Source organism: Balaenoptera borealis, assembly GCF_965194805.1.
Source record: "Balaenoptera borealis genome assembly, chromosome: 6".
Taxonomy (NCBI): domain Eukaryota; kingdom Metazoa; phylum Chordata; class Mammalia; order Artiodactyla; family Balaenopteridae; genus Balaenoptera; species Balaenoptera borealis.
This window is the reverse complement of record NC_138863.1, coordinates 34,565,228-34,578,118: the sequence shown is the minus strand read 5'-3', so window position 1 is coordinate 34,578,118 and position 12,891 is coordinate 34,565,228. Positions and strand designations below refer to the sequence as shown.

The following is a 12,891-nucleotide window of genomic DNA, read 5'->3' as shown; positions in this document are numbered from 1 at the left end:
TTAATATTATACTTTCAAGAATTTGAAAATAAAATCCACAGATAGTGATAACCTTTATTAGGTGCCATAGTTGTTACTCTGGTACACTGGGTGTGTAAATTTTCCAGATGGGTAAAACTTAATTATTTAAACACCATAAAATATTATCTTTTAACATTTTCTTTTAAATCCTGCTTTCCTAACTTCTTAAAGAGTAGGTATGAAAGCATGATTTAACGTTTTCCTCGTGATTGGGGTCATATTTTAGTAATTGTCATTGTACTTTGATGAGGATGTAGATGTAAAATATGAAACAGAAGGCTTCTAGTAATGACTAGAACTGGCTTTCGTGAAAAAGTGCCTAATATTCTTTTTCTTTTGGATTATTTGCCTAATCTTAGAAAAGGTAAAGTAAAGAATATACAATCACAGTTGTATAATGTGGCTGCTGTAAAATTAATCATCGACTCACAGATGGTTCCTTGCCTAGAAAACCATCTTCGGTGTTGCTGTGGTAGTTTTAGCTCCTAGTGATTTGAAGACCCTGATGAATCAGATACTTATTAGCAGTCACCCATTCTTTTGCTATTTACTGTTTGTTGAGGAAGTATAGAGAAACAGTATCCCTTTCCACTGCAGTAGTTCAGACTGGATTACTGGAATATAAATTCATTATCTTTGCAAACAAGACAGCAGACTAATTTTTTCTTCAAACCTTCTTTAATATTTGGCTTGAAACCAAATGCCAAGCACAAGCAACATCTAAAATTATGTCTCCAGGGCTTCCCTGGTGGAGCAGTGGTTAAGAATCTGCCTGCCAATTCAGGGGACACGAGTTCGAGCCCTGGTCCGGGAAGATCCCACATGCCACGGAGCAACTAAGCCCGTGCGCCACAACTACTGAGCCTGTGCTCTAGAGCCCGACTGCCACAACTACTGAGCCCATGTGCTGCAACTACTGAAGCCCGCGCGCCTAGAGCCCGTGCTCCACAACATGAGAAACCACCGCGATGAGAAGCCCGTGCACCGCAACGAAGAGTAGCCCCTGCACGCTGCAACTAGAGAAAGCCCGCACGCAGCAACAAAGACCCAATGCAGCCAAAAATAAATAAATAAATAAATTTTTTAAAAAAAATAATAAAATAAAATTACGTCTTGGGACTTCCCTAGTGGTTCAGTGGCTAAGACTCTGTACTCCCAATGCAGGGAGCCCGGTTTCAATCCTTGGTCGGAAAGTTAGATCCCACATGCCGCAACTAAGAGTTCACATGCCGCAACTAAAGATCCTGCATGCCGCAATGAAGATCCCAAGTGCCTCAACTAAGAGACCTGGTGTAGCCAAATAAATAAATAAATAAATATTGATAAATAAATAAATAAATAAAATTACGTCTCTAAATGTATAGGATAGAAAGCCCTGTCCTTGCATGGTAGATTTACTTTCTTATAAATCGTTTGCAACACAAAATTGTCTGCTTAAAACTTGTAACTTATGAAAGCTTCTGGATAGGGACAAAGTATGCTACAGAGTAAGGGGTTCAGCTCTGCTGATCACCAATAGATGGTCATTTTCAACTCAGACATTATTGTTATTTATAGCATGTTTGTTTATACATGTATAGTTTTGAGGTATCTTATAGATATTAATATAAATATTATAAATATTGCAAACCCCATTTTGTCTCTTTTTTTAAAAATTTATTTATTTATTTTTGATTTTTTTGGCTGTGTTGGGTCTTCATTGCTGTGCCCGGGCTTTCTCTAGTTGCAGCGAGCGGGGGCTACTCTTTGTTGCGGTGCGTGGGCTTCTCATTGCAGTGGCTTCTCTTGTTGCGGAGCACAGGCTTTAGGCGCGCGGGCGTCAGTAGTTGTGGCTTGCAGGCTCTAGAGCGCTAGTTGTGGCTCGCAGGCTCTAGAGCACAGGCTCAGTAGTTGTGGCTCACAGGCTTAGTTGCTCTGCAGCATGTGGGATCTTCCCAGAGCAGGGCTCAAACCCGTGTCCCCTGCATTGGCAGGCGGATTCTCAACCACTGTGCCACCAGGGAAGCCCCCATTTTGTCTCTGAAAGCAGTACTAGTGATAGATGGATGAACACTAAAATAGAAATAGTGTAAAAAATTGAAAGTGAGGAAATTATACATATTAAATATATGACTGGACAATAAGAATGATTACGAAGGGCAGTCCCAGGATGTGTGAAAAAAGATGTGCCTGTGCAGTTGAGAGTCAGCCAAAGGTGAAGAAATACGCATGCCTGAAATAGTTTCAACAGAGGATCATTGCTAAAATGGGATGCCTATTTAGTCAAAGGTTTGAAATTCAGGTTAAAGTTGGAGTTCAAGAACTTAAAGGCTGAGCGTGGTGAGCGAAAGTGGTGCTATGGAAACTTATCAAAAGCCACAGACGCACCATGGGTTCAAGGCCTTTTCTAATCTGCAGGTGAAACTCTGGTGTGGATTCCTTAGCTGCCAGAGGTTGCCTCCCTTCTGTTGGTGGAGATTGTGGCAGGGAGGGGTTGCCTGCCTCAGTAAATGTTCATTGTAAACAAAACAGGACACTTATTTTTTTTAATGCCAAAAATATACCAGCTCGGAGGAAATGCAGACGCCATAAACCTAAATTTTACTCATGGTTTTGGACTTTTAGACTAATGGATTTCTTTTAGACTAACGGCTTTAACAGCCTTTTGGAATTTGTCCTGCTTGTAAATAGAGCTGCCTCCATGTATTTTATATTCTGAAAACCCTACTGGTCATTAAATTGAATGATACAAAAAAAGAGGGATCAAATATTTGCTAGGACCAAATAGCCCCTCAGGGTGAACTTTACAGTTGCTGGTAGAGTGGCTGTGCCGGATGTAGTGTACTGTGGCTCACCCACGAAGCTGGCCTTGGTGTTGGTATGTGGACTCTGCCTCTGTAAGAGCTGCTGCTCACTATCCAGGTTGGATTTCGGGGGTGACACCCCCCTGCCACCCTTTTTTTCAGCTTTTAGCACTGAAACCATTGTATAGTCTTTTTTTTTTGTGGCTCAGTATCTGATTTTTAAATTATTGTGGGTTTTTTTTGTAAATTTTATCTTTGATGTAGCCAGATACATTAAAAATTAGTGAGTCTCTGTCTTTGTTGAAAATCTATTATTTAATATAGGAAACACGGTCCATTTATTTTATGTTTTAAGTTATGCACTTTATCTTTTGTCTGGATGAAGGTTGACACTGTCTACAAGAGCTGCTGCTGGAGTTGGTGATTGGCACTGTTCCCACTTCTGCATTCAGATCAGCAGCCAACATGTATTTTAAATTAATCCCCAAAGTATTATTTGTACAATAAAAATTTTAAATATAATTTTCCAATTTAAATGTTTGTCACATCATATTTACTGTAATTCTAGGCTCTGCACTCTTGTCAAAGTGAAGTGTCCCTGAATTGTTTTAGCCTTTTCTATAAGTCTGTTTTGGCCAGAGTATCCCGTTTTAAGGAAGTAGCAAGATTTTTTTAAGGCACAGGGCCTATATTTAGGCCCTCACTGTTGACCATTTTAGTTTCCATGGCTAGGCTAAACTATCTAAGTCATCAGCATGTTGTATTCTGCCAGCAATGTTTATATCAATGACATGTTTTGTTTGTTCTTTTTAAGTCTCATTCTTATTAAAATACGTCACTTAGCTGGTTTACTTTATTTTTTCCTAAATGTGCAAGAATTACAAAGGCTGGCTTCTTGTTAAATAACGCATGCTTGGTTGACTGTTTTATTAAAAAAAGCCGTGAAGTTGTTCCTAAAAAGAGTGAATAAAGATCCAGCATAGCAAGTAGATGATACTCAAGGAGTTACTAAGAATAAGTGTGTACAAACTAGGAAGCGCACTGAATATGTGTTGCTTGTGCTTGCCAAAGTTTAGTTTGTACTACATTTAGAACTCTGACTCTGCAAGCTTTCAGTTTGTTCATGAATCACAGAGGTAGAAAGAAAATGATTAAGGGCACTAAACTAACATCACTCATCAGAAGGCAGGAAGTAAATGTGACTTCTTAGGTTGCGAGCAGATTGTATTAGCAGTCAACAGTAGGGTTTACAGTGTGCCCAACTTTGTGTAAGGTACAATAATAATGATAATGATAAAATTGTACTATTTGGTGGTGGTAGAAATAATAATAACTAATATTTACATAGCATTTACTGTATTCTAAGGTATTGTTCTAAGAGCTTCACATGTATTAACTCATGTAATTTCCCCAGTGACCATCTGAGGTAGGTGCTACTGTTATCCTCTCGTAACTCACTTAATCCCCATAGTAACCCCATAAAGTAGACCATGTTATTAAGCCCATTTTACAAATGAAGAAACAAGGGTAAGTAACTTATTCAAGGTCATGCAACTAGTAGTCGAGCTGGAGTTCAGAATCCATGTTCTTAACCACTCTGGAAGGCTCAATAATGGCCTCCTCCCAACCTCACTGGGTGGGGGTGGGCAAATCTTTACTGGTTTGATCCCATTTTCGTTCCATTGCCCTTTCAGTGGTTAATTTGGGAATGGCAGTTTGGACAATAAGATAGCACATGGGGAAGAATTTAATTGCACACAGTAGACTGATCTTGGATGTGAAAATGAATTTTTGACAACTGGAATTAAAATCAAAGTACCTAAACAAATACTTTTGAGCTTTACTTCATGTTGTACTGGCTAGTACAGATTGCTATATTGACAAACATGTTTCAAGAAAATAATTGTTTATATAAAATAGAATTTTAAAAATTTATTAAAATTTTCTGAATTCAAATAGAGGAAATTTTTTATGTCAACATAAAATTATAAACTTTTCTGGGAAGGAATGTTGTTTATTATGTGTTTTTCCGTATACATTTTTTTTTCATTTATGAAGTATAAAAACAGCAACCCTGTGCCAATAACCACAGAAGTTTTTGAAATTTTACCTGTCCACGGAAATCCATGAAAGCCTGGATGTTGCAAATCTTGGTGAATACTCACTAAACTCCATTCTCACCATCTTGCTTCCTGATCACTTACAGCCTGGCTTTGGGCCTAATCTCTTGATTGAACTGGTTTCTAGAAGGTTACTGTTGATTTTATGGTCTCTGTATACCACCTTTTTTAAACCAAAGATCTTTTTTGACTTTTCTGTAATGTTTAATTCTGTTGCCCATTCTGTCTCTGAAATTCTCTTCCCTAGTAGTTGCTGACAGTGTGTCTCTGTGCTACCTCAGTGACCATTTTCAGTCTCCTTTAGTGCTTTTATTTTGGTCCTTTCTATTTCTTGGTGGTGACTCTTGTAAAAAAACCACACATCATGTTTATAATGCCTGTAAATAGTAAGCATGAGAATGAATTAGCCATAAATAGAAGCTGCATGTTGCTAAGTAGACACTATTTAGTAGAGACTGTCTTTTGGTATTAAGCTAGGTTTGTAATTAATATTGAACAGTTTTTTTGATTGCAACAATTGGGTTTTTTAAAGTACACACATATATTTAATGCATTATATTCCTTTGCATATACCATTATTAAACTATATCTTTATGGATCTCTTGATTCCAGTTGTGTACGTATGCTTTAAAAAAAGAAAATACTGTATGGGCATCCTTATGCCTACATCTTGGTATACTCTGTGAGTATCTCCATCATGTAAATTCCTAATGGTAGAATTGTTAAATTATGGTGTATATGCATTGAAAACTTTGGTAGGCATTGCCAAATAGTCTTTCTAAAAGCTTGTATCAATTTGCACTTTTATCAACAGTATAAGTACCACTTTCTCCATATCCCTCCAACAGTGAATATAATAAAACTTAATGTTTGCTGATCTAATGGATAAAAAATATTTTCTTTACATTTTTATTTATTTTAATTATAAGTGAGGTGGAGCATCTTTTATATCAGTAGTTTTCAACTGGGGGCAACTTTGCCCCCCCAGGGGACATTTGATACTGTCTGGAAACATTTGGGGGCTGTTAAAACTGAGAGAGGGTCTGGGAAGAGGGTTCTACTGGCATGCTGCTAAACATCTTACAATGCACACAACAAAGTATTATTTTCCAGCCCCAAATATCAGTAGTGCCAGGGTTGAGAAACCCTGTTTTATATTAAAAACCCTGTTTTATATTATTCCATTTCATCTTCTTTGTTGGTTTATATCTGTAATTTCTGAGTTATTTTATTGTTTGCTTTAGAGTTTATAGTATACATTTTTAATTTATCACAGGTCACCTTTGAGTGATATTTTACTATTTCATGTATGGTATAAACACCTTGCTATAGTATATTTCTATTTTTCTCCTCCTGGCCTTTGTGTTATTGTTTTAATATGTTTTACTTCTGCATATATTATAGACCCCACAATATATTATTATTATTTTACTTTAAACAGTAGATTATCTTTAAATTTTTTAAACAGCTTTAATGGATTATAATTTACATTAGATTGCACATATTTCAAATATACAATTTGATAAGTTTTGACATATGTATATGCTTGTGAAACCATCATCACAATCAAAATAATGAACATATTTATCATCCCCCAAACTTTCCTCCTGCTCCTTGGTCATCCCTCCCCAACCCCAGGCAACCACTGATCTGCTTTCTGTCACTATAGATAAGTTAACATTTTCTAGAATTTTATATAAATGGAATCATAAACTATGTGCTTTTTTTGTCTGACCCTTTCATCCAGTATATTATTTCGAGATTTATCCATGTGGTATGTGTATCATTAGGAAAACATTCTTAATGACAGACATTCTGGGTAATTGGACTGCTGTTACTAATGAGCATGCTGAATTCTAAAGTCACTTGATGTGTTCTTTGTTTTAGGTCATGACCATCCAAGGAGTGATAATCACATGAGAGCACTCATTGCTCCAGATGTCATTTGACCATCAAAAAAAAAAAATCTGTTTAAAAAAAAATATCCATTTGACCAGAACCTTTCTTTATTGAATGGCTTGATGGATTTCCTTTACTCTGATTCAAACCAAAGCTGTCCTGCTCAACCAAAACAAGAAAGGATCTTGCATGAGTCAATCCCAGAATGCCACTTCTACATCACCGATGGGTGAAGAAAACCTCATGAATATCAATCACAGAGACTCAGAGAGCATCACTGGTGAGTCCAGTTTAATGAATGAAGGGCTGTTGCTTACAGGATAAAATGCATATAAGACCCACCATGATGGAACTCAGCCTCTCTTTCCAGCCTGGTCTCCTCAGAGACCACTGAATTAACCTCTCCATCCCCAGGTCTCCTATCGCATTAACAGAATCTGCCTTGGGTGCTGTTCCTTGTCTACATCTGACTCCCTGTACCGTGTGAGCCCTGGTCAGTAGGAACTGCGTCATACTCATCTCCCTTATCTAGTCTTTCTATTCCTATCTTCCTGTCTCCGCAAGGACAGAGTTGCTTGTGGTTCTGTGCCCTGCAGTCACCTAACAACAGTATCTGGCACATAAGAGGCTCTCAGGACATATAGGGCATGCAAAAACAGGTACAGCCCCGTAAGTCCTTATCTGCAAGACTAAATTTTAAAAACTCTGTACACCCGAAGTTTTTTCTAAACTTTGGTTCTAAAACTCACTGGTCCACAAAACCTGACCTGTCCAGTTAGTTCTAGACATCTCACTTAGTTGGAATACTTGTTTGCTGAAATTGTATTAATGTGTTTAAATATGGGATACTGCTACAAAACCAGTTGGAGGTGTTATATAACATACAGTAAATGCACAGTACTACTTTTCTAAAACTCCATAAAATCCTGCAACCCATCTAAACCTAAAGTTTTTCCCATTTTTTGTTCAGCTTTATTGAGATACCTGCATTAAGATACTATAAAATGCACCCATTTTAAGTGTACAGTTTGGTTCAGTATGGCCTGTGGGCCATAGTTTGCTGACGTCTGCACAACAACATCAACACTTGATAATGTCAGTGTTTTTGATTTTAACCATTCTAGTAGGTGTGTACTGGTACCTCTGTGTGGTTTCACTTTCTTTTTCCCTGATGACTAATGATGTTCCGTGTCTTTTCATGTGCTTATTGGCTATTTCTAGATATTTTGAGTTGTCTATTTAAATCATTTGCCCATTTTTATATTTGTCTTACTACTGAATTGTAGTAAATATTCTTTATATATTCTGTGTAAATCCTTTGTTAGGTAAAGGGATGCAAATATTTTCTCCCAGACCATGGCTCGCCTTTTCATCTTCTTAATGGTGTCTTTTGAAGAGCAAAAGTTTAAAATTTTGGTGGAGCCCAGTTTATCAATTTTTGCTTTTGTAGTTCATATTTTTTGTGTCTTTCTAAGAAATCTTTGCATACGTCAAGATCACAAAGACATTCTCCTTTGTTTTCTTTGAAGAGTTTTATAGTTTTTGCTTTTACATTTAGGTCAACAGTCCATTTTATAATTAATTTTGAATGTATAATGAAGTTAGGGTCCAGATTTTTTTTTCCCAGTTGAATGTTTAATTGTTCCTGCACCATTTGTTGAAAATATTATCTTTTACACTATTGAATTACCTTGGTAATTTCATTGAAAAATCATTTGATTATGTATGTGTGGATCTATTCCTGGACTCTCCATTCTGTTTCTTTAATCCCTAAGTCTATCTTTACATAAATACCACAATGTTTTGATTACTGTAACTCTGTAGTAAATCTTGAAATCAGGTAGTATAATTTCTCCAAGTTTGCTCTTCTTTTTAAAAAATTATTTTGGCCATTCTAGACCTTTCACATTTCTATATAAATTTTAAAACCAGCTTGTCAATTTCTGCCAACAAAGATTAATGGAATTTTGAATGGAATTATATAGACTTTGTAGAGAATTGACATCTTAAGACTTTTGAGTCTTCTAATCCGTGAACATGATATATCTCTCCATTTATTTAGGTCTTCTTTAATTTCTCTTAATAGTATTTGTAGTTTTTATTACACAGGTCTTCCACATATTTTACTAAATTTAATCCTAAATTTTTAATTTTTTTCTGCTACTATAAATGACATTGTTCATTTAATTTTATTTTCCAGCTGTTTATTACGAGTATGTAGAAATGAAATTGATTCTTTATATATTGACTTTGTATTCTGCAACTTTGCTTAACTTAGTTTTATTAACTTTCTTGTAGATTCCTTAGCATTCGCTACATAAACCATAATGTCTGCAAATGGAGACAGTTTTACATATTCCTTTTCAATCTAGATGAGTTTTATTTCTTTTTCTTGCCCTTTGAATGGGACAGGATTTCAGTATATTTTTGAATAAAAGTGGTGGGAGCAAACATCCTTGCCAAAGTTCCAATATTAGGAGAGAAGTTGTGGTCTTTCACCAGAAGTTTTTTGAGAATGCCCTTTTTCAAATTGAGAAAGAGTCCTTCTCTTCCTAGTTGGATGAGAGGTTTTTGTCATGAATGGGTATTGAATTTTGTCAAATACCTATTTTCCATTACTGAGATGGTTTTTCTTTTTTAGTCCATTAGTGTGGTGAATTCTACTGATTTATATTTTAATTTTAAACCAGCTTTGCATTCCTGGGGAAAACTCTACTTGGTCATGATGTATTATCCTTCTTATATATTGTGGATTTGATTTACTAATGTTTTGTGTGTGTGTGTGTGTGTGTGTTTCCCATTCATTGGTTTGTACTCCTTTTTTTGCAATGTCTTTGCTTGATTTTGGTATTAGGGCAATGCTGGCCTCATAAAATGAGTTGTGAAGTATTCCCTTCTCTATATTTGAAAGAGTTTTTGTAGAATTGGTATGATAACATTTTCCATCCTTTTGCTTTTAACTTATCTGAATATTTAAAGGACATCTATAGATAGTTTAAAGTCGGATCTTTTTTTCGTTTTTTTATCTAGTCTGACAATCTCTACTTTCTAATTGGTATGTTTAGACCATTTACATTTAACATAATTATCAGTTTAGTTGAGTCTACTGAACTCCTACTTGTTTTCTCTTTGTTCCATTTAAAAGTTCTTTCTTCCTTTTTTCCCCTCATTCCTTTCCTCTTTTGAGTTGTTCGTTTGCTGGTTTGTTTTTTAGGATTCCATTTTAATTCCACTATTGACCTAAATAGCTATACCTCTCTTTTTTCTCAGTGGTTGCTCTGAGTTTGCAATATGCATATTTAAATTTATCACAGTCTATCTTCAGATAACGTTATACTATTTCATAAAATGACACACAGTATTCTTCCATTTCCCCCACCTTTGTATTATTCTTGCCATGCCTTTTACATTTACATATGTTATATACATAATTAATTGTTATTATTTTTGCTTTGAACAATTATAAGTTAAATACATTATGAGAATAAAAGGCTTATATATTTCCACACAGATTTACCATTTCTGTCACTTTTTATTTCTTTTTATAGATGGAACTTTCCATCTTATATCCTTTTTGCCTGAAGAACTTCAACATTTCTTGGACTATAGGTCAGCTGGCAATGACTAGTCAAAGTTTTTTGCTTGTCTGAAAAGTCTTTATTTCACCATTTTTAAAAGGTGTTTTCACTGGTGCAGAATTCTAAGTTGACTTTTTTATGCACTTTAATGACATTCCGTTGTCATCTACCTTGCACTGCTTCTGATGAGATCATTTTTGTCTTTGTTCCCTCAAATGTAATGTGTCTTTTTCTCTCTCTGCTTTTAAGATTTTCTCTTTGGGTTTCTTTGTGTTTATCCTGCTTAGAGTCACTGAACTTCATTGAAATATGGATTTATAGTTTTAATTAAATTTGGAAGATTTTGACTGTTATTTCTTCAAATATCCTTGCTGCTCCCTCTTCTCTCCTCTTCTGTGACTCCAGTTGCATGTGTGTTAGACTGATTGTTATTGTGATGCAAGTCACTGACGCTCTGGTTTTTTTCCTAATCTTTTCTCATTTTAGTTTCCATTGCTATACCTTCAAGTCTACTGTTCTTTTCTTCTGGATAGTGTCTAATATGTTAATGTTATCCAGTGAATTTTTAAATTTAGATATTGTACTGTAGTTCTATTTGAATTTTATAAATATAGGAATACTTTCTGTTTCTCTTTTCATCAAATTCATGTTTTCCTTTTAAATCTTTGAGCATATTAATAATGGCTATTTCAAAATTGCTGTTTACTAATTTTATCATCTTTGTCTTTACTGGGCTTGTTTCTATTGATTTATTTTCCAACTGGTAATGGGTTACAAATTGCTTATTCTTTGAATATCTAGTAATTTTTTATCAAATGCTGAATATTTTGAATGTTATGTTGTTTGATGTTTGAATTTTCTTGTCTTATTTGAAAAACTGTTATATTTTGGCAGGTCCTCAAGTTACTTGCTGATAATATCAGTTCTTTTGAGGCTTGTTTTTAATCTTTGCTATCTAAGTCTCTATATCACAAGACCATACTCTAGCATGTTTTATTCTAGCATGAATTTAACCCTACTACCAGTAGGCATGGCACTTCTAGGATCTTTTGATTGTCCTAACTGTTCATGAGGTTTTTCTACTCTGGCTAGATGAAACTCAGGCCTTTCTTCGCTTTGTGTAGGAGAGTAACTTAATAAAGATATGAAGATGTAGAGGAAAATATGAGTGTAATGAGGGAAGACCACTTTTGAGGCCATATTCAAGAGAAACAAGAGGAGGCCTTGAACCTAAATGGAGGCAATGTAGCTAGAAAGAAGTGACCATAAGGAAGGGACATTTGTAGGATAAAAATATTAAGACTGAACAATCAGGAAAGCAATAAATAGTACATTATCAAAAATATGGACGCAAATAAGATTTGCTCCGAAGGATGTTATTTGAATCTACTAAACCTTGATTGTGTACTCACTTTTTAAATTATTTTTTGGAAGTAGAGAATTGGTAATCTTGAATTTTCACAGAATTTTATTATTGCTTATTAAAAGAAAATTTCTAGGGAATAGTAGTTTTTTTAATGGATGTTACTTTTTTCTTCATTTTCATTATACCCTTGAATGCCTAAGAGTCTGTTTTTAGCTCTGCATGTATTTATAGTCAACTTCTCTTCCTGCAGATTTATAATGACAATCTGTATGTGATATATTTGTGGCAGGAAAAATTTGAATAGTTGCATAGAATTCATAGTAATATTATTTGGATGTATTTTCAGAGCTCTTATTTAAGAGATCTGCTAAGGGTTGAGAGGAGCTTCTTTAGATCCATATTTAAGGTTTTAAATGTACCTCATCTCTGTGATTATATACCTCATCTTTGTGGTTATGAAGCCACTGCTTGTCCTTCTGGGTGAATAGGATTGTCTGATATTGTCAGTCTCCTTGTACTTGATTTGATTAATGTCAGCCTCCTCACTGTTAAGATCAAGTAGTTGAAATTTACTCTTTTAAGGTATGTTTTCTTAAAATGAACTTTGTTGTTCTTTGCCAGAGTTAGAACATGTTTCTTTATGCCACCCCCAAAGGAAATACCAGATCTCTTTTAAAAATGAGAGGGTTGGTATGACATCCTGTATTTTCTCTATTTTAAGCTGTAGTATTTTAAGCATATTAAAAGAGATAAGTTTTCTTTTCTTTTTTTTTTTTTTGTAAACTGCTAAATTTGGGAGGTGTTAAATGATGGGCAGCATTTGGAACAAGAAGCCAGGAGCAAACACATGAAGGTGGAGAAGCCCAAGCGTGTTCAGAGAAGTATAAGCGGGGGGAGTTAGAGGTGTGCAAGTGAGCGAGTAGTGATGTGAAAGGTATTCAGGACTTTAAATGTATCACATCTTCAGTAAGTGTTAATTTTTTTAATATCTAGCTTCTGTGAGAATGTAGTAAAATGTAATTTTTCCAGATTTTGAAGAATCCTCCCACGGAGTTCAATTCTGTTATTAAAGAACACGTAATTTTATTCCTTTTGAACTCCTTTTCTTCTGGTTGTTTTGTGTT

At 35.1% G+C, this 12,891-nt stretch overlaps 1 protein-coding gene across 3 annotated transcripts in view; it reads left to right on the top strand.

Annotated features, from left to right (window-relative positions):
- Window positions 1–12,891, top strand: part of TRAK2 (trafficking kinesin protein 2) — a 65,993-nt gene that overhangs the window by 17,718 nt on the left and 35,384 nt on the right. For 2 of the 3 annotated variants that reach the window (XM_082397323.1, XM_082397321.1), the window contains exon 2: window positions 6,812–7,103. In XM_082397323.1, the coding sequence (XP_082253449.1) occupies window positions 7,013–7,103 (91 nt within the window). In that variant the 5' untranslated portion in view covers window positions 6,812–7,012. Of the gene's footprint in view, window positions 1–6,811; window positions 7,104–7,150; window positions 12,734–12,891 lie in introns of those variants that run through there. The other variant, XM_082397322.1, reaches the window with a different exon arrangement.